Source organism: Pelobates fuscus, chromosome 2 (assembly GCF_036172605.1).
Source record: "Pelobates fuscus isolate aPelFus1 chromosome 2, aPelFus1.pri, whole genome shotgun sequence".
Classification (NCBI taxonomy): domain Eukaryota; kingdom Metazoa; phylum Chordata; class Amphibia; order Anura; family Pelobatidae; genus Pelobates; species Pelobates fuscus.
In genome coordinates, this window is record NC_086318.1 from 431,453,199 (window position 1) to 431,474,659 (window position 21,461).

General features: G+C 41.0%; 1 protein-coding gene across 2 annotated transcripts in view; it reads right to left on the bottom strand.

Annotated features, from left to right (window-relative positions):
- Positions 1-18,005, bottom strand: part of GALNT14 (polypeptide N-acetylgalactosaminyltransferase 14) — a 555,349-nt gene extending 537,344 nt beyond the window's left edge. For both annotated transcript variants that reach the window (XM_063444081.1, XM_063444080.1), the window contains exon 1: positions 17,414-18,005. In XM_063444081.1, the coding sequence (XP_063300151.1) occupies positions 17,414-17,566 (153 nt within the window). In that variant the 5' untranslated portion in view covers positions 17,567-18,005. The remainder of the gene's footprint in view (positions 1-17,413) is intronic.
- Positions 18,006-21,461: the final 3,456 nt, after the last annotated feature.

The window sequence follows — 21,461 nt, forward strand, 5'->3', positions numbered from 1 at the left end:
TGAATGTTTTCATTTGGGGCATATCTACTAAACAGTGAGTTGTATTATTATTTATTTTGGTATTTGGGCAGTGGAGTGTCCCTTTAAGATTCCAAAGTCCCACTGAAGATGTATATGCCGATAATTTTAGTTAGATTACTGTTGCAGTTGTCTTGTATCATATAGTTAATCTAATTCTGCTGCTATATTTACCTGAAATATAATAACATTATCTTTATTACTAAACTCTCTCTTCTTAAAGGAACACTATAGTCACCTAAATACATTAGCTAAATAAAGCAGTTTTAGTGTATAGATCATTCCCCTGCAATTTCACTGCTCAATTCACTGTCATTTAGGAGTTAAATCACTTTGTTTCTGTTTATGCAGCCCTAGCCACACCTCCCCTGGCTATGATTGACAGAGCCTGCATGAAAAAAAAAACTGGTTTCACTTTCAAACAGATGTAATTTACCTTAAATAATTGTATCTCAATCTCTAAATTGAACTTTAATCACATACAGGAGGCTCTTGCAGGGTCTAGCAAGCTATTAACATAGCAGGGGATAAGAAAATCTTAATTAAACAGAACTTGCAATAAAGAAAGCCTAAATAGGGCTCTCTTTACAGGAAGTGTTTATGGAAGGCTGTGCAAGTCACATGCAGGGAGGTGTGACTAGGGTTCATAAACAAAGGGATTTAACTCCTAAATGGCAGAGGATTGAGCAGTGAGGCTGCAGGGGCATGTTCTATACACCAAAACTGCTTCATTAAGCTAAAGTTGTTCAGGTGACTATAGTGTCCCTTTAATTTCTATTTCTCTTTATTACACATAACCCTTGCATTGCATTACAATCAGGTGGGTTTTTTCAGGTGAGAAACAAATGTGGAATTATCCACTAATCTGGTACTAGAACTTAGAGTTAAAGGGACACTCCAGGCACCCAGACCACTTCTGCCCATTGGAGTGGTCTGGGTGTCAATTCCCACTACTCTTAACCCTGCAAGTGTAACTATTGCAGTTTTTTATAAACTGCAATAATTACCTTGCAGGGTTAACTCCACCTCTAGTGGCTGTCTACTAGACAGTCACTAGAGGTCACTTCCTGGTTCCTAGCACAGGAAATCTGTGCTAGAGCGTCGCTGGACGTCCTCACGCTGTGTGAGGACCTCCAGCGTCGCTCATTTCCCCATAGGAAAGCATTGAAATGCATTTTCAATGCTTTCCTATGGGGAGCGCTAATGCGCATGCGCGGCATTGCCGCACATGCGCATTAGGTCTCCCCGGCCGGTGGGCGGTATCAGTCTCGCCCACCGGCCGACGCAGTCAGAAGGAGGATCGGCGCGGAGGTGGAAGCAGCGACGTGGGACATCGTCGCGGCCTCAGGTAATTTACTGAAGGGGTTTTCACCCCTTCAGCAACCTGGGATTGGGGGGTGGGAGTCTTTAATAACGACTGGACCCTGGGCAAGCATTTGCTTGGGCCCCCTGGGCCCTGCCGCCGTCGCCCCTCACTCCCTGGTATGCAATCACGGCATCCATCCCAATGCAGTGGCGGCACTAAAATAGAATGAATTTTATTGGGACACCCAATTGCAAGATTGGACTAAAGATAGAGCCCCATCTGTCGTGCAACTCCAACAATGCTTTGACAGCTGGGGCTCTACCAATTTCCCATGCTTGCAGGGTTGTATTTAGCACTGTTTTGTGTGTTTGAATGTAAGCATGTGTTTGTATGAATTATGTTTGTGTGAATGTGTTTGTATGTGGTGCTGGAGTTTGAATGCAAGTGTGCATTTATGTGTAGTGTTTGTTTTTGAATGTAGGAGTGTGCTTGTATGTAGTGTTGAAGTTTGAATGGAGGGGTGTATTTGTATATAAAGTTGCGGCTCAGATGCACAGGTACATACTCTGACACACAAGCAGATACACAGATACATACACTAACTACATACAGATAAGCAGGCACATACACTGACAGACATACTGACACACAGGTACATATATTGACACACACAGACACACACTGGTAGACATACTGACAGACACACACAGGCTCATATACAGACATACTGACACACAGGCACATATACAGACATACTGACACACATACACTGACAGAAATACTGACACCCACACACAGGCACATACACTGACCGAGATACTGACACACACACACACACACTGACAGACACACTGACACCTACATACACTGAGAAATACTGGCACACATACAGGCACATATACTGACACACACAGACTGATATACTGACAGACACACAGACACACACAGAGACTGACACATGCATGCACATGCACTAACAGACATACTGACACACACACATAGACATACTGACACACACACAGATATATTGACACACAGACCTACTGACACACACAGATATATTGACACACAGACACACAGACAAACAGACATACTGACACACAGACAAACAGACATATACAGACACACACACAGATATATTGACACACAGACAAACATACATACTGACACACAGACATACTGACACACAGACAGATATATTGACACACGGACAAACAGACATACTGACACACACACAGACATACTGACACACAGACATACTGACACACATGTAAAATGTACATTTTTAAACCCACCCTCCAGTTTCCTACCTTTTGTTGGAGGGTGGATTCCCTGGGGTCCAGTGTGGTGCCTGAGGATGATGGGAGTGAGGATCCCCCCTCCTCACTGCAGCCTCGTCCTCTCTCCCTCGCGACTCCTCCTGCCACCTTCCATGCAGCTCCTTTCTTTATGGGAGGAAGTGACTTGCGGCTGTTACTTCCTCCCAGCCGGCTGCCGGAAAACAAGGGGCCCGGTCGCGGTGTTAAAGGGAAACCGCGCCCGACCGGGCCCCTGCTGATACAAGCCCTCAGGGTGGCCCTAAGTGCATGGACCACCCAGTGGGACTCAGAGGACGGGGGAAAAAGAAATTGATGAGGTCAGCGGGGCCCATGGGGCAGGTGCCTCGGGCCCCCCAAGAGAACCTGGGCCCAGGGCAGCTGCCCCGTTTGCCCCGCGTTAAAGACGGCCTTGGGTGGGAGGGAGAGGGAACCTGCAGTGCCAGGAAAATGGATTGTTTTCCTGGCACTGGAGTTTCCCTTTAAGTATTTTGGTCCAAAATTGCAGTTATCTCCTCCAATTATTGGCTCTTATGGCCTAAGCTATGCAGTTCCCTTGTCGATTCTCCACACTTACCAGTTTAATGAATAAAAATGTCCAACAAAATAGGCCTAACGATGTCTGAAACATGGAAACATGGTGCGTATGAGTATTTATATGATGTATGTTGGAATCATCTCTAAGTCCCAATAGAGTTTTGCTTCGAAGGATACCCCAGGCACCATAACAACTTCACAAGACAGCACAGTGTGAGCTGACGCCCCTTTCCTAGACTTCCCCATTTATGCCTCGGACTGTGGCGGAAGTAGATGGATAGAGGGGTCGGGTGTCAGATTCAGCACTGTGGGGTTAAACCACCCGTTAGCAGTTTAACCCCTCGCACCATAACATCTTAATTCCTGAGATTTATTATCAGAAAACACAGGGTTAAAACTGAAACATCTGAATATAATGTAATCTGGAATCAGCATTTGATCATATATGAAAGAAGGGTATGGCAATAAACCCTGATAACAGTAAAACGGATAACACTGTCTGTGCAATCACGTAGAATTCTGGGCTTGTCACCTCAAATCAAACAGGGATTAGCAGTTAGAGCTGTCCTTTTGTTCTGATTTTAAGTGTTGATTATGAATAGGATCTGATTATGTCAAAGTGTACTTTGAAATTACCCTCTGTCGCATGGGTTCATTAAACAGTGATTGGTGTTGAGCTGACTACTGACTTGCAAGATCCAAGTTTTCCAAGTTGTCCGTTAACCACATCTTTCTCTGTTAAGTGATTAAAACCCACGTGGCAGTGTGTGGCTGGGAGAGGACTTGGTTAATCTTAATGTTATTAAATGGCCTTTGAGCTCATCCAAACACTGATAGGTTATTCATACTGTGAAATCAGTCAGCTGAGACAGCCGAGACAACCAGTGATGGGGGCACAAATACATGACAGATTCTCGGCATTCCGACAATATGTCAGTGTAAAATCCATCTCTTTCACTCACTTTGCTATTTACTCGAATACATAGTTTATACAAAAATATATTAAAAGAAATAAATTTGACTTGTAAATTCGAAATGCAAACCGTGTTTTTTTTAGCTTAATATTTATTAATTGATTAACTAACATCATGCAGCAGAGAGTTTGGAAAAATATGTATTGTCTTGAATTAATGGTTTAGGGGTTTAGCAGATGTAATGATGATATATATATGTCGGTGTATTGGAAGTAAATATGGCTCTTTGGAATTCTGGGAATTTGGGTTTAAGAGGGGTAGAGAGGAAACAGGAGGTATACAGTAGCAGGACATGCTTTTTGTTAATATTTATTGAAGGTGTATCACAACCAAATATGGCTGTTTGTAAATCAGGCTCGGGTGTTCTATTCCACATCGTATTATAACCAGTGGTGTATCTTGGTTTTGTGCTGCCCTAGGCATGACAAAACTCAACCCCCCCAGCCTCCTGGGGTCCAGTGGCTGCTGGGCAGCTGGGCGGGCGGGTGGCGCTGGCGAGGGAGCACTTTCCCCTGAGCTCTCTGCTCAGCTCCCTCACGCGCCGCAGAGTGATGCCGGGAGCCGGAATATGATGTCATATTCCGGCTCCCGGTATCACTTTGCGGCGCGTGAGGGAGCTGAGCAGAGAGCTCAGGGGAAAGTGCTCCCTCGCCAGCACCGCCCGCCCAACCAGATTTTTAGTTAGCCGCAAGGCTAACAAGACATTTGCCTGGGCATTTGGGGGCGGCTTTTTTTGCCACCCCCTGGAAAATGCCTGGTTTGCCTCGCCGCTAATACGTCCCTGATTATAACCAGTAACGATTGAGGAGCCGGGTTTAAATCCCAGTTCATGTAAAACAGCATAAAAATGGTTGGAACCCCTAATTGCTATTTGCCCGATAAAATAAAAACTATTCCTAAATATGGGATAGAGAATTACATTGGATTGTCCATTTTAATTTAATCTATACATTTGATGTGAATTCCTTACCTGATTTAAAACACACACCATCAACACATTTGTGCATGAAATATCTTTTTAAGTGTGTTCACCGTTTAACATTGAGTTAGACCTACTGCTCTATCAGTAATTGTATTTTAATTATTGAACCTTCTTGTAATTTAACAGAATTGGATGTATTTCAATATTCCGATCCTGTCACCTGTCGATGTGGAGCTTACACTTCATATGATGAGAACACATTGCAAAAAATCAAAGGCACCCTGAAGCACACCTTCTCAACAGGTCAGTATTTGACAAACACTTGGCCAGCTCGGAGAAGGAATTGAGGGCTGGAATGAAGCTCTTTTTTGAATGTCAGTCATATGAAACTAACATGCTTTGTACTTCCTGTCGCCCAGCTCTTTCTGCAGTCAACTTTGATTCTGGTGGTATACGTATGTAGAACTCAAACATAATTGGCTGATTTTTGAATGCTCAGCAATATTTACCCAGGACAGCAGGTTCTCAAAGGAATCTACTAAGGGGTTTGGAAGCTGTCACTTTAAAAAGCTCTGTTTCTCATAATCAACACAAAGCTGAAAAGCTATCTGTTCTTTCAACACTTTTTGTGTTTCATTCGCATTTTATTAAGGAAGGTTCCATATTACATAATCTGTATACATTTGAATTTCATACTTCAAAGGGGCACTCCATGCGTCATAACCATTTTCCTACAAAAAATAGATTTATATTTTCTTATTATAATTTATTAGCCATACCCTATATATTGGTTATATACTCATATGATCATATATTGTTTTATGCCGTGCAGTGATTGTGGCTACTTATAATTTTTGTGTTCAATCACTATTAATTTATTCATTAATTGTACACTCCAGACCCCTAAAGCACTGTGGCACTACATAATATAATTAATTAATTGCATAAGTATATTAAGAGGTCTGTCACATCTGAGAATAGTTTGCTTCTGGATCTAGTAAAAACACAGTCTAAATGTATCCAGCATACTGAAAGACATTTCAAATGTAACTTTCCCTTTCCAGACTCGCATACTATCTAATTCTGTGTTTCAGTGGGACATTAAACATTTTCTTTTTACACAAACCTGAGAAATCTCTTCCCTTAGAGTTCTCTGAATTACTTGTCAATGTTGAACCTCCTGGGTGGTTCTTAATTCTCAGATAAAAGAAAGAGGGGTCTAGTGGTCTTAAGTTCCACCCACTCCTTGGACAACTCTGCCCACTCTCTATTTTCAGGGGTCTCCTCGTTCCTGCTCAGTTAGAGTTAAGAAAAGGGAAAAAATATTAGGTTGTGAGTTTCAAGAATGGGGGCATTGCATTTTCTTTGTGTGCCCCATGGCCTTCAAAGCATTAAACGGCTTCCAGTTCTTTGAAGATGGGCCCTGTGTAGGACAAGAAATGTATGCTCTTTTATGTTTCTTTCAGCGCGCCTTTGAAAAGAAGTCATTAGGCTCTGTATGATTCTCTTATCTCTGCACCTTTATTGTTGGAAAAGCTTTTCACAATGTTGAGTAGTAGACCTCGAAAGAGCTGACTATGAATGCTTCACTCTTCCACCGTACAATTCATGAGGAAGAATGAGGTCATTATGGGATTAAGTTCATGTGCTCGACTCTTCAAGTTTGTAAACACTGTATAATGCTGAATGCCTCTTCCGCCTGCCTGAAACTGATCCCAAAACGGTGAATTAAACTGCAAAATCACTGTATGGAAAGCTGCAGAGTGTTTGGAGTCCATGAAGAGTAAAACCAAATAAAGTCTCCTGACTGGGATATTGCATATTTTCTAGTGAGATATTTTCTGTAAGACATGAGGATGCACATAAATCAGCCTAAAAAACTGAATTAATATTTTGGATAAAAGCGAGCCACTCTTCCTATCATGTTACCATAAGGGTTTAACATTCATAAGTGCAAACAGGGTTATTTTTAACCCCTTACTGCCGTAGGGTGGCATAGAATGCCCGGCTGAGGGTAAGTATGGGTAGCCGGGGAGGCTGCCCTATATGAAACCTGTACATAGGGGGTACTGTAGTACTGGTGAAACATCACTGAACACAAATATGTGTATTTTATTGCAGTAAAAGCTAACAGTTTTATGACATTCACAGATAAAATGCCATGCAGAGCTAAGAAAATACCACCTGTTAATTTCTCACACTTTTTTAGATTTTATTCATATTAAATTATGTTTCATATATGAATATTTGCTGTGAAATGAACGTTTCACCTGAACAAAATGATATATAAGTAGAATGGGTGTAATTAATATGAAAAAGGTAAATTTTGGTTGAGCAGACATGTAGTCAAATTCCAGGTTTGTTTTGATCAGAACTTGTACAATTGCCTCCGTCATTGAGGGGTTAAAATTTATGTAAAATTTAAGACCAAAATAGACAATTTTTAGTTTTTTCATGATGAACTAGCATATTCTGACAGTATTATAGACAACGGACAGTCCCGAGGTAAACTGGGAAGATTGTCAAAGTTTCAACTTTAATGGGCAGGTTCTCAGAGTTAGTCTGTTCTTTTAATGGTGTTGGGGCAAATTCTCATTCTTATTGGCTCAGTATGAAAGTGAAAGGCCCACAATGGCAAAAGACCAGATAGCCAGGGCCTATCTGAGGGTGCCTTGAGAACCTCAGTTTTGGTCAAATCACTTGAAAACAGTTTGACCAATAACCAAAGGGTGGTGACCACAGCTTAATGCACGACTTCTAACCATCCTGATTTTGGCAGAACATTTCGGATATTACAGTCCTGTTTGAGACTTTGTTCCCTCATGTTCCACTTTTGGGGACAGCAAGGAACTGTCCCCAAAAACATATAGCGTGAGCCCATCATTACACTAAAGGCGGAGAGCACTGAAACAGTGGGTTTGCTTATATGATTGGCAGACAGCCTGGCATGTATACATGCCAAGATGACCTGTCAATTCTTTGTGCAGACCCACCCCCTTTGGGCAGCACCAGTGACATGATTATTTTCACTTCCATTAAACAGTGACAGGACTGCACTCCTTCTTATTCTATGACAATAGCTGACCTCTCTCTGAGGTCGGTGCTCACATGAATGTATTATAGTGTGGGTGTAAATGCAGGTTGTTCGTTAATGTTTGTGACTTGTCAAAGGCTGTTCCGACCAAAACTTTGCCAATTTGTGTGCCAGGAATTTCTATCTGTGATTAAAAGAGCAATTCATGCTACTGGCTTGTCCCTTCTACCCTACCAGATGTAGAGGTTGGGAGATATGCTAATAGAACAATAATTACTACATTGCTATGAAATGGTTATGGTACCTTGACTGAGCCTTTAACTTCACAGTGTAAGTTACCACTTTACCATCAGTATGCACAATCCTTAAATACCACCGTAGTACAGCTCACCAAAGAAAACATTCAAAAGAAACTACAATAAGCAGCCACAACATTAAAAACACTGTCCGGTGACGTGAATAAAAATGATTAAATTGTTACAAAAGATACAATAATACACCTGTTATATTAGGCTGCAAGTGAGCAATCAGTTCTTGAATTTCATGTGGTGAAAACAGCCACAAGCTAAAAGGTCTGAGTGACTTCGACAAGGGTCAAGCAGTGCTGGCTAAACCACTGGGTCAGAGCATCTCCAAAAAGTCTTGTGGGATATGCAAGCTTTAGTACCTACCTAAAGTGGTACAAGGAAGGATATCAAGCTCACGAGCGCTCAATGCCCATTGATGAATATGGGGAGCGAAGGCTATCCCATTTGGTCTTATCACACAGAAGAGCTACTGTAACTCATATTGCTGAAAAACTTAATGCTGGTTAGTTTGGGGCTGCATAGCGGCAAACCAGTCAGAGTGCCCATGGTGACAACTGTACCCCCGAAAGCACATTTTATGGGGATGTGAACATCAGAAATGAACCACGGCACAGATAAAGAAGGTTGCCTGGTCTGATGATTTTCTCTTTAATCAGTTGAATGGACAGGTGTGTGGGCATTGCTTACCTGGGGAATAGATGGCAGCTGGATGCACTATGGGTAGAAGGCAATCTAACTTAATTCTATGAAGAAGTTAGTAGAAATATAAATCAGGATGTCCCAGTAAATTTGATCTTCTGCGATTTTTCCAAGACATTTGAAAGAGTTCCACACAAAAGTTTAATAGTAAAACTGAAATCAGTTGGTTCAGACAAAAAAATATATATTTTTGGATGGAACACTGGCTTAAAGATAGAGTCCAAAGAGTAGCTGTAAATGGAAATTTAAAAAAAAAATGAACAAAGTGGTCAGGATCCTGTTCTGGGTCCACTAATATATTTAAAATTGATATTGAAGTGGATTTGTCAGTGTTTGCATATTACTCAAAACTAGATGAGAAAATACAGTCTAAACATAATATAGTCCCTCTACAGAGGGATTTAGATAAATTGTGGCACTTGGCAGACAAGTGGTAGATGAGATACAATACAAGGACTTGGGAACAATTATAGATTACAAACTAGGCAACAGTATGCAATGCAGGTCTGCCATTGCAAAAGCTAGTAAGGTGCTCTTGTGTATAAAAAGGGGTTTGGAATATAATTTTGCCTATTTACAAATCAATGGTAAGACCCCACCATGAATATGCGGGACAATTTTGGGCACCAATTTTAAAGAAGGATATTGCAGAACTAAGAGAAGTGCAGAGGCAAGCTACAAAACTAGTAAGGGGGTGGGAAAACATTAGTTATGGGGAACAATGTCCCCCCATTGAGACTGGAAGAGATAGGTTTTCAATGAAAGCAGAGGAAATGGTTATTTACAGTAAGAACAATAATGTGGGTGTGGAATTATCTGCCTAAAAAGGTTGTGTTATTAGATTCTATAGATAGATTTGAAAAACGACGTGGATGCTTTTTTGCATAAACAGAATATTCAAGGATATAGTTGATATGTATGTAAAGAGGTTGTTGATCCAAGGAGAAATCGCATTGCCATTATGGGGTCAAGAATTATTTTTTTGCCCTTTTTGTGGCATAATTCAACCTAGACAACTATATAACTATGTAACCATGTACACCCCTTCATGGGATTTGTGTTCCTTGATGCCAGTGGCCCTCTTTCTGTTGGATAATGCACCCTACCACATTGCAGACAGGAATGGTTTGAGAAACATGACAAAGAGGTCAAGGTGTTGTCTTGACCTCTCAATTCCCCAGATATCAATCCGGCTGAGCATCTCTGGGATGAGGCCCTGGGGAGTCAGCACAGCTAAACGGACAAGGGCACATGTATGAGTGTGGGGATGGTGCTAGTAATTGGCTATACAGGGAGTGCAGAATTATTAGGCAAGTTGTATTTTTGAGGATTAATTTTATTATTGAACAACAACCATGTTCTCAATGAACCCAAAAAACTCATTAATATCAAAGCTGAATATTTTTGGAAGTAGTTTTTAGTTTGTTTTTAGTTTTAGCTATTTTAGGGGGATATCTGTGTGTGCAGGTGACTATTACTGTGCATAATTATTAGGCAACTTAACAAAAAACAAATATATACCCATTTCAATTATTTATTTTTACCAGTGAAACCAATATAACATCTCAACATTCACAAATATACATTTCTGACATTCAAAAACAAAACAAAAAAAATCAGTGACCAATATAGCCACCTTTCTTTGCAAGGACACTCAAAAGCCTGCCATCCATGGATTCTGTCAGTGTTTTGATCTGTTCACCATCAACATTGCGTGCAGCAGCAACCACAGCCTCCCAGACACTGTTCAGAGAGGTGTACTGTTTTCCCTCCTTGTAAATCTCACATTTGATGATGGACCACAGGTTCTCAATGGGGTTCAGATCAGGTGAACAAGGAGGCCATGTCATTAGATTTTCTTCTTTTATACCCTTTCTTGCCAGCCACGCTGTGGAGTACTTGGACGCGTGTGATGGAGCATTGTCCTGCATGAAAATCACGTTTTTCTTGAAGGATGCAGACTTCTTCCTGTACCACTGCTTGAAGAAGGTGTCTTCCAGAAACTGGCAGTAGGACTGGGAGTTGAGCTTGACTCCATCCTCAACCCGAAAAGGCCCCACAAGCTCATCTTTGATGATACCAGCCCAAACCAGTACTCCACCTCCACCTTGCTGGCGTCTGAGTCGGACTGGAGCTCTCTGCCCTTTACCAATCCAGCCACAGGCCCATCCATCTGGCCCATCAAGACTCACTCTCATTTCATCAGTCCATAAAACCTTAGAAAAATCAGTCTTGAGATATTTCTTGGCCCAGTCTTGACGTTTCAGCTTGTGTGTCTTGTTCAGTGGTGGTCGTCTTTCAGCCTTTCTTACCTTGGCCATGTCTCTGAGTATTGCACACCTTGTGCTTTTGGGCACTCCAGTGATGTTGCAGCTCTGAAATATGGCCAAACTGGTGGCAAGTGGCATCTTGGCAGCTGCACGCTTGACTTTTCTCAGTTCATGGGCAGTTATTTTGCGCCTTGGTTTCTCCACACGCTTCTTGCGACCCTGTTGACTATTTTGAATGAAACGCTTGATTGTTCGATGATCACGCTTCAGAAGCTTTGCAATTTTAAGAGTGCTGCATCCCTCTGCAAGATATCTCACTATTTTTGACTTTTCTGAGCCTGTCAAGTCCTTTTTTTGACCCATTTTGCCGAAGGAAAGGAAGTTGCCTAATAATTATGCACACCTGATATAGGGTGTTGATGTCATTAGACCACACCCCTTCTCATTACAGAGATGCACATCACCTAATATGCTTAATTGGTAGTAGGCTTTCGAGCCTATACAGCTTGGAGTAAGACAACATGCATAAAGAGGATGATGTGGTCAAAATACTCATTTGCCTAATAATTCTGCACTCCCTGTATGTGTTTAGGGGAGTGGTTATGGGTTTGTAGTGGGGCAGGGATCATCTTACCTCAGTGCCTTTTGGGATTCTGGCCAGCAAACATCTTCCCTCCCACCCACCCACCCTAATTTTCTGTTTTTGTTCCGTCACAGCTAGCGGGGAGCGTGTCCTTGCCAACAGGGTTGGGGACCAGATGGAATGTCAGGAGATGGACATGGTGGGTCTCAACCTCCCCTGCTCTGTAAGGTAAACTTTTAAGTTACCGAATAGGACGTGCCCACCGAGCTAAAAGCCAGTTGGTGGTAGAGCATTTAACATGATGGGAATTTTTGGTTTGGACGAGGGGGGAGGCGAGACACCAGTGGGTAAAGTTTTGGTGCATAGGCACCTGGTTAAGTTCGTTGGCAAGGACGGTTATTTAAGTTGGAGGCTGTAGGGCAATAAGTGTAATTTATATGTTAATTATGGTATGTATATGTATATATTTATATGTTTATTTATATTTGAATTAAAGAAAAAGAATAAAGTTCGGATGAGTCCTACAGTTGTAAGTTTAATAAATGCTGTGGCCTGTTTCATCCAATATTCGTTGTTTGTCATTATTGGGAGAATTGGGGTAGTCTCCTTTCTCTTAGTCGCACCACATTCCCCGCTACGTACCTACATGCTGAAAGAAAGAAATTTGATCCAAGGAGGCCCCACCTCGTAACTTGTAGGACGTAAAGCATCTGCTGCTAATGTCTTGGTGCCACCTACCACGGGACACTTTCAGCCTTGTGGAGTCCATGCCTCTTTTGGCAGCTCGGGAGGGACCTACATGATATTAGGCAGGTGTCTTTTAATGTTGTGGCTAATCAGTGTATATATGTATTTACTATTATATATACAGATAGTTTTTTTTTATATAGAAAATGTTACTTTGTCTATCTAGAAAAAAAAATATATATATATAGCGAAAAAGAGAGAAAGACTAGACATCTCAATGTATTTTTCTTATAAACCCATTATAGAAAAATAAATGTCATGTATGATTTTCCATTGCCTTTGTCTGTATCTGCTGGTCATACGGGAGAGCTATATTTAGCAATACCATTTGTACATCAGACATGCACCTATGACAAAAAACCAAAGGTGTCCTAAAGCAATGATTGTTTTAGACTTCATTCACATATCTATGTGATGGAAATATTGATAGGTATTGGCATCAGCGCTGAACGCACTTCTCAAAATCTTTGGTCAGCGTAGGGCTTGTGCGATATATTATTGCATCAGAGGTGATTTCAATAGTACTCACGCTATCGTTTGTAACAAAGAATATTAAATATTAATACAATTTATTTTTTGCCGCTAAAACCAACTGAATTAACTTCTACAACTTGTAAAGTTGTCCACTTTTTGCTGCTTTTCCCCACCAACATAAACTAAGAACTGGAGGTATGATTGGAGATCAACTATTAAAAATCGTACATTCATCTTTATAATACTAGTCTACAAAAAGACAACCACCTATGCTTTATATTGTACATAAACAGAGCAAGCCCTGTTTACACAGTAGGTATCTGTCATCATTTAACACAATACATTCACATTGTATAACGGTAAAAGTCAATGTCAAAACACTCACAGAGGTCTATTCACTGAACAGGTAATTATGTTGACAACCAATCTGTAAATGTAAGTCTAAATAGCTGAAATAGAAAATATCTTTAATAAAGAGCTAGGTTTGTTTGTGTTTTTAATTCTTAAATGTCCAACTAAGTATTCCAAGCTGATCCCCATATATCGGCAATTAGCTCTTTAACAAATAGATCCCACAGCATTTCAAATGTCTCAATGAGCGACCACAGAAGTATTTCAGACTCTGGGGAATGTGCCTATTCAGACACGCGTGACTAGCCATTCCAGCAGTTACTGCGAAAACACAGTCTAGAAACATTGCCATAAGCACACTGTTTTTTCCTATTTCCATGTCAAATCATATAAATTCCTGATTCATCACAATCTATTTGAAATCAATTGACAGAGAAAAGCTTGGTGATCCCCATAAACAGGAAGGCCGAGGATATCACCAGAGGGGAGTCAGACATTGCCGAATGAAAACGATTCCCACAATATTTATACATTGAAAACTTTCTAAATGAAATCAGAAGAAAGACTCTAAGCAACAATTTTGGTTGTAGAAATATTTCAGGGGGGGCCAAAAGGTAAATTCCCCCCCAGGTGAATTGTCAATCTTAAATCATTTTTGGATAAGTTATGGGATTTTCTGGAAGCGATAGTTTGTCAGAAGACAGAGAAATATCTGTAATTATGTTATGGGCATTAAATTAGGGATTTTAACTGTAAGACACGCTAATAAGAAACCAGTACCCAACTTAAATATAACACTGTACTAGTTAGTGCTAGTCTGAGTGACAGTGACACATTGCTCTGTGACCTCAAGTTCACTGTCAAACAGCGAGGCCTGGGTTCTGTTACTTAGACAGTGAATTTGAGTTGACGTTCTGTTCAACAACGTAAGCAAAAATAGTTTTGTGAAATTTCCCAAATCAAATGTTTTAAAAGATTTTTAGCCAACTCAGCTGTACTATTGCTTGACATCTGTTACCTATCTGTCGCTTTAATACGGATAAGCCATAGTCTATTCAAGATCCCCAGACCATCTTAAACCATGAATGAAATGTTCTGCATCATCTGAACAGTGTGTTTATTCAGCACGAGTGTCTTAAATGAGTCAGTGATGCGGTGGCTAAACTAACGCACAAAATTATGTTAAGTCACTGAATTATCTCGCTATTCATAGATCATCGTGCCGCAAGGAACTGTTCAGTAAATATACCCCTCAAACAACCAATGGGTGCTCCTGTATAAGGTTTTACATTCTACGTCATTGATGGAAAAATTCAAAACAAACCAAAAAAAAACTATTTTATTGTGGTTGTGGTGGTACATGTTTAAATTAGGAATAACCTGGCCCGTGTATACATCAGTAATTTGAAGAAACAGCAACATTTACAGGAATACTTGTTACAGTGCACAATTTCAAAATGTTCAGTTATATCAACCCAGCTGTAAAATTAAATTATTACTGAAGAGTTTAAAAAAAAAAAAAGCATTATAGCTAATTTTGTGTAAATGTTTGATTTCCATTGTCAGTTATCCACAAACTATTGTTTGGTAAATAATCCTAACAGCTCGTGTCTTTTAACTCATACTATGCCAGTTAACAGTTAATCCACTATCAGAGATCACATTCGCTAATGTTGAAACACAAAACCAAAACTGCTAATCTCGCAAGTGACTTTAATTTGCAGAGTTATCAAACCAGAGCCAGGAGATTGTGCTGAACACAATGTATTAACAAACACAAGGAATAACTCAGATCTCAAAAAACATCACATTGTATGTTAGCTTGCTGTACTCAAATCATTAAAAAATAAATAAAGTAACATAAACCCTGCCAAACAGGGCTGTACAACCTGCGGCCCCCCAGATGTTGCTGAACTACAAATGCCATGATTCCCTAGCTATCACAAGCTGATGATATCGCTTTCTGTTGGTTTAATAAAATTCCTAATTATACAGTGATGCTTCCCAAGAAGGAGCAGGCATGCATCCGTCAGCAATTTCAGGGAATCCTGCCAATATACATTATTCATCAGTTCTGTTCCTGCATCCCGGCACGGCTCAGTTTAGCCCACCGCCTGCCCTATGCAGGGGTGGAAGGGCTAAGGTGAGAGCAAATATTAAGTCACTGCAGTCCCTTCAATAACCAGCTACAGCATATAAATAGACCCCGTGGGGACCTGGGACATGTGCTACATATTTACATATCATATACAATGCCCCACCTGCTGAGTATAATAAGATTGCACTGTGTATAATAAGGAATCAATAACTGTCTAACTTCAGCAATAAATATTGAATCCATGTAGTTATTATATGTAAAATCTGCTAAGAGGGGAACACTGTTTTATTTGCCAATGTCCAGTGCATAATTGGTTAAAGTGCAGCGTAAAATGGTTAAAATCCAGTGCATAATGGGTTAAAGTGTAGCACATAATGGGTTAAAGTCCAGGGCAAAATGGTTAAAATCCAGTGCATAATGGGTTAAAGTGCAGCACATAATGGGTTAAAGTCCAGGGCAAAATGGTTAAAATCCAGTGCATAATGGGTTAAAGTGCAGCACATAATGGGTTAAAGTGTAGCACATAATGGGTTAAAGTTCAGGGCAAAATGGTTAAAATCCAGTGCATAATGGGTTAAAGTGCAGCACATAATGGGTTAAAGTGTAGCACATAATGGGTTAAAGTGTAGCACATAATGGCTTAAAGTTCAGCGCATAATGGGTTAACCCCTTAAGGACACATCACATGTGTGACATGTCATGATTCCCTTTTATTCCAGAAGTTTGGTCCTTAAGGGGTTAAAGTCCTCAGCTGGTCCTTTTTAATATCTATAAATTTATGTCTATATATATCCATCTGTCTTTATTGACATTAAGTAATTATGTGGGTTTTCTATATATTATTCATGAGATACAACATTATAAGTGCAGGTGACAGAGGATTCTCACAGACACGCCCCCAAAGGCTACAAAGCCTGGGTTAACCCACTGTGTGATTTGGGGAACAGATTGAGGTTAGAACTATTGCAGTGTCACTGTCCATTCCTCTGGTTCTGAAACTGTTAAATGGTTTTCTGCCACCTATTAATATTTAAACGACATGTTGCTGCATTACAGCTACAGAGACACATTATTATTTAGTGTACGTCACTACACACCATGTTGGTGCTTTACGTGTAAATTAATCATTACAATGACACATTGTTACAGTGACAGATTAGTATTCATTGTACATCACTACTGAATGTGTTGGAGCTATAAAATAAAATAACAATTAGTGCCATTGTATTGTACAGCACCGCAGACTATGTTGGTGCTATCTATCTATATATATTTATATATAATGATGATAATAATAATTACAGTGGCACATTGTCACAGTGACAGATTAGTGTTCATTGTACATCACTACTGAATGTGTTGGTGCCTTAAATACAATAACAATTAGTGACCCAATCTATTGTACAGCACCGCAGACTATGTTGGTGCTATCTCTTTGTATAATGATAATAATAATTACAGTGACACATTGTGCCTGAATACTATCCCTGCCAGGAAAGTTTCAGCTGAACTCTGAATACAGTGCATTGTGTTGTATAGAGAGGTCGTGGGTGTATCCTATACAATAATAGCAAGTATCTCTCACACCTCTCAGACCCAGCCAGACGTTAATTACAGGGTGATACAGTAACTTCCATTCCAAGTTAGTCATGTTGGGCTCTTCCCAGAGTATTGTGTTTACCTAGAACCCATCACGTGCCCTGAGTGCCTACTACGGCAGAGCAGCGCTATGTACTAAGAGGTGCGAGTTCCCCAGGGAGAAGGTGCAGCTCTTACCTTTGCCGTATCCCTATCCGAGTCCTCTACTTGGATTAACTTCCTCCTGCCCCCTAAGAAGAAGATGAGAGCAGCGATCCACAGTAAGCCAGCAACACCCAGAACAAGCCTACGAGCCATCCGCCTCATCGTCCAGGAAAGGGGGGCACTCATTAAAAGTGGGGGGCCATCAGAGCCCCTGCTGCCCCCTGCATAGCCCCTGTGAGTGTGACGGATATGATACTCTGATGATGTTCATGGGTAAAGTCCGAGAGCTCCTCACTCCCAGCACACTGGAGGAGGTGGGTGCCTGGGTGTCAGCCTGAATGTGGCTGCATGGGGTGTCAGCCTGGATGTGGGTGCACGGGGTGTCAGAGAGACACATCAAGCAGTATGTGACCCCAGAGAAGGCACTGCACTGGATCCTATCCACTACTACTAGGATCGGAATGACAGGCACAGATACGCTGTTTGGGAAAGCTTAGCACCCCCTACTGCCTGACAAGCTCTCCGGCAAAGCCCACGTTAAACGAAGAAAGCTTGATTTCTCACTGTGCCGGCCGCGTGTGTAAAAAACTGTGTAACCTGCAGAAACCTGCTCCTATAGCTCTCAGAGACACACACGCTCTCAGAGTGAAAAGGAACGCGGCACGATGTCCTCACAGTCAAATCAATTAGGTGATCTCCCCAGCACGGGGGGAGAGCTCACATTAACCCCTTCCTGCGCCTCCAGCAAGGATTGCCTTCTGATATCTTCTCAGCTATGTGTTTCATCTTAAATTAAATCTCTGCATTTCATCCTAAATTAGGTTCATTGCCAAGCCATTAATTGTCATGGAAATTTCCACGCAAGATATGATAACATGCTAAGTAATCGATATAACCGTGTGCTCATTGTGAAAATCCTGCTTACTTTAATGTTAGTGTGTCAATGGCATGGACAGGGCTGCCAGGGCAGGCAACCTTCAGAACTCCAGAAGTTGTGAACTAAATCTCCCATGATGTTTATGGCTGTTAGAGCATTATGAGCGATGTAGTCCACAGCATCTCGAGTGCAGAAGGTTGCCTACCCCTAGTCTATGCAATTAGTATGTGTTCAAGGAAGGGTTAATGATAGCTTGTCGGTGTTGGAGAGATTGTATAATACAGGGTTGCCCAACAGATCCACTGATGTTGTAGAACTACAATTCCTATGATGCTTTGAATGCCTTTAGAATGATTTAGAATGACAACGCAATATGGAAGCTGTACTTTTAAAATATCTAGGGAATCTACCTTTTGGGCACTCCTAGTCCAATCGATGTGATAGAGGAAAGGGTTACTGTTAGCATTCATGCAGTGATGGGAAGATGGTTTAAATACTTGGAGTAAGCAGGAAAGGGTTTATGTTAGCTTTCGCCCAGGGCTGGAGAGATGGGCGAATTAGTTGATCCGTGCAGGAAAGGGTTACTGCTACCTCTCACCCAATGATGGGGCGAACACCTAATTGGTCTGCATACAGGAAAGGGTTAACATTGATTCTCATTCAGGTCTGGAGGATTGGTGTGTGAAGAAAAGGGTTAAAGTTCACCCAGCAATAGGGAGATCTGATTAATTAGTGTGCATGCAGAAAAAGTTTAATATTATATTCCCCCCAGGGATGGGGAGGTAAGGGTTAACGCTAGCTTTGTCCCAGGAATGGAAAGTGCATCTAATTAATTAGTATGCGTCCAGAAAAGGGTTACTGTTAGCTTCCTCTCAGAAATGTAACGTTGGCTTATTAGGAGCACTGTGCAGGAAATGGTTAATGTCACAACCTTCCACAAAGGAATGAGGAAATTGTCTAATTTGTGTGTGCAGGAAAAGGTTAATGTTTGCTTTCACAAAGAAAAGGAAAAGGGGAGCATGTCTAATTGTTTTTTGCGCAGGAGACGGTTAAAGGACTAGTCTGAGCACCATAACAACCTCATAATGAACCTGTCATGTTGCAAAGAGACACCGAGCTCTGTCTTACCTTAAGGGGTTAAACCATTAATAAATTGTTTAATCCCAGGGTCTTGAAGTCTGATGCTCTCATTCTATTAGCAAATTAGGAAGCTTCAGACTTTTAGAGGAAGTGTAAGGACAAAGTGATCATTTTGATGACGTTGTTATGGGGCCCGGAGTGTCCCTTTAATGTTAGCTTTCATCTGGACTATCAGCATTTAGTAAAAAAGATTTAAACCGAAAACACTTTTGCGTGACGGGACGGATTCAACAGGTTTTGACAAAATATACAGCTCAGTCCTGCTCAACTACCCAGCCATTTCCTGCTCACCTACCCAGCCATTTCCTGCTCACCTGCCCAGCCATTTCCTGCTCACCTACCCAGCCATTTTCTGCTCACCTACCCAGCCATTTCCTGCACACCTGCCCAGTCATTTCCTGCTCACCTACCCAGCCATTTCCTGCACACCTGCGCAGTCATTTTCTGCTCACCTACCCAGCCATTTCTTGCACACCTACCCAGCCATTTCCTGCACTGCTGCCCACCTACCCAGCCCTTTCCTGCTCACCTACCCAGTCATTTCCTGCTCATCTACCCAGCCATTTCTTGCACACCTACCCAGCCATTTCCTGTACTCCTGCCCACCTACCCAGCCATTTCCTGCTCACCTACCCAGCCATTTCCTGCACACCTGCCCAGTCATTTCCTGTACAGAACATAACGCCTAACGCATGTTTCGGTGCACTATCTTGTGCACTTTCAACAGGTGCACATGCTAGTGCACCGAAGCACTTCGTCAGGCATTATGTTCCGAGTAGGTGTTGAGCACCTATCACCTATGCACTTGGGAAGTTTATTTATTATAGACATGCAGCGTTTTCACTGATTTAATTATTTTCTCACTCTTTTTATTCTGTCTCTGCTAACTATCTAGCTATCTTATCAGGGAGAGAGGCTTTTTTATCTTACTATCCTACAAACTTTCTAATTAACCTTTGTTAGGACTGTATATTACTCCTTAGATATTGTGTCTATTGGTCTCGGACACCCTGACCAATAAAGTATTAACTCTCACCCTGGTATATTTACGTTAATCTAGATTGGGACCAGGGCAAATCCTGGGCTAAAACAAGCAGTCTAATAAAGCTACCATTAGTTTAAGCAATTTACTCGATGACCCTATACTCCCATTATTAGTTAGTGGAGAAGCCTTATAAGGCTAGTCATTTTCGTACGTTGTTTCTAGTTTTGAGACACATGTATGTTTATATGTACATTTAGTGCTGATCCAGCTAAACTTAACAGTTATTTAAACAAGATACTTACCTACTAACCAGCTTTCACTCACCCACTTTGCTGTGGTTTGAGTGACTACAATTTGTTTTTGTTTCCTTTTGATGGATTTGGCAAAAACATACAGTCAGGTGCATAAATATTGGGACATTGACACAATTCTAATATTTTTGGCTCTATACACCAACACAATGGGTTTGAAATGAAACAAACAAGATGTGCTTTAACTGCAGACTGCCAGCTTTAATTTGAGGGTATTTACATCCAAATCAGGTGAACAGTGTAGGAATTACAACAGTTTGTATATGTGCCTCCCACTTTTTATGGACCTGACTGTATTTACAAGAAAGCAAAAAACATAAACCTGGCAATCCGCTTGAAAAAATACCTAATTTGCAAAAGGATAAATTCAAAAGATTATCAGGAAATATTTAGAAGATTTAATAACTTTGTGGCCCACAATGTACCAATTATCATCATTAGAATAGCCAATTACGATTTGAAATTATTATTTTTATACTTTGTAACGGTTTTTGTTTTGAAAAAAAGTCCTTTCCTGCTCTAAGAACAATCAGCCTGACATTCTGTCACTAATGTTCCCATAGGATTTCATACAAATATGCAAAGTAAGGAGTAAAACTATGAATATCCCCACGAGGGACAATCATGAACTCGAACCATTACCTACTCAGGAAACTATCACCAAAATAATTGTAATAATTCAATTATTAATGAAATTAAGCAATGGTTAAGCAATGGTCAGTCTCATTAAAGTGGTCTGGGTGCTGGCCACTGAAAATACTGCAGTAT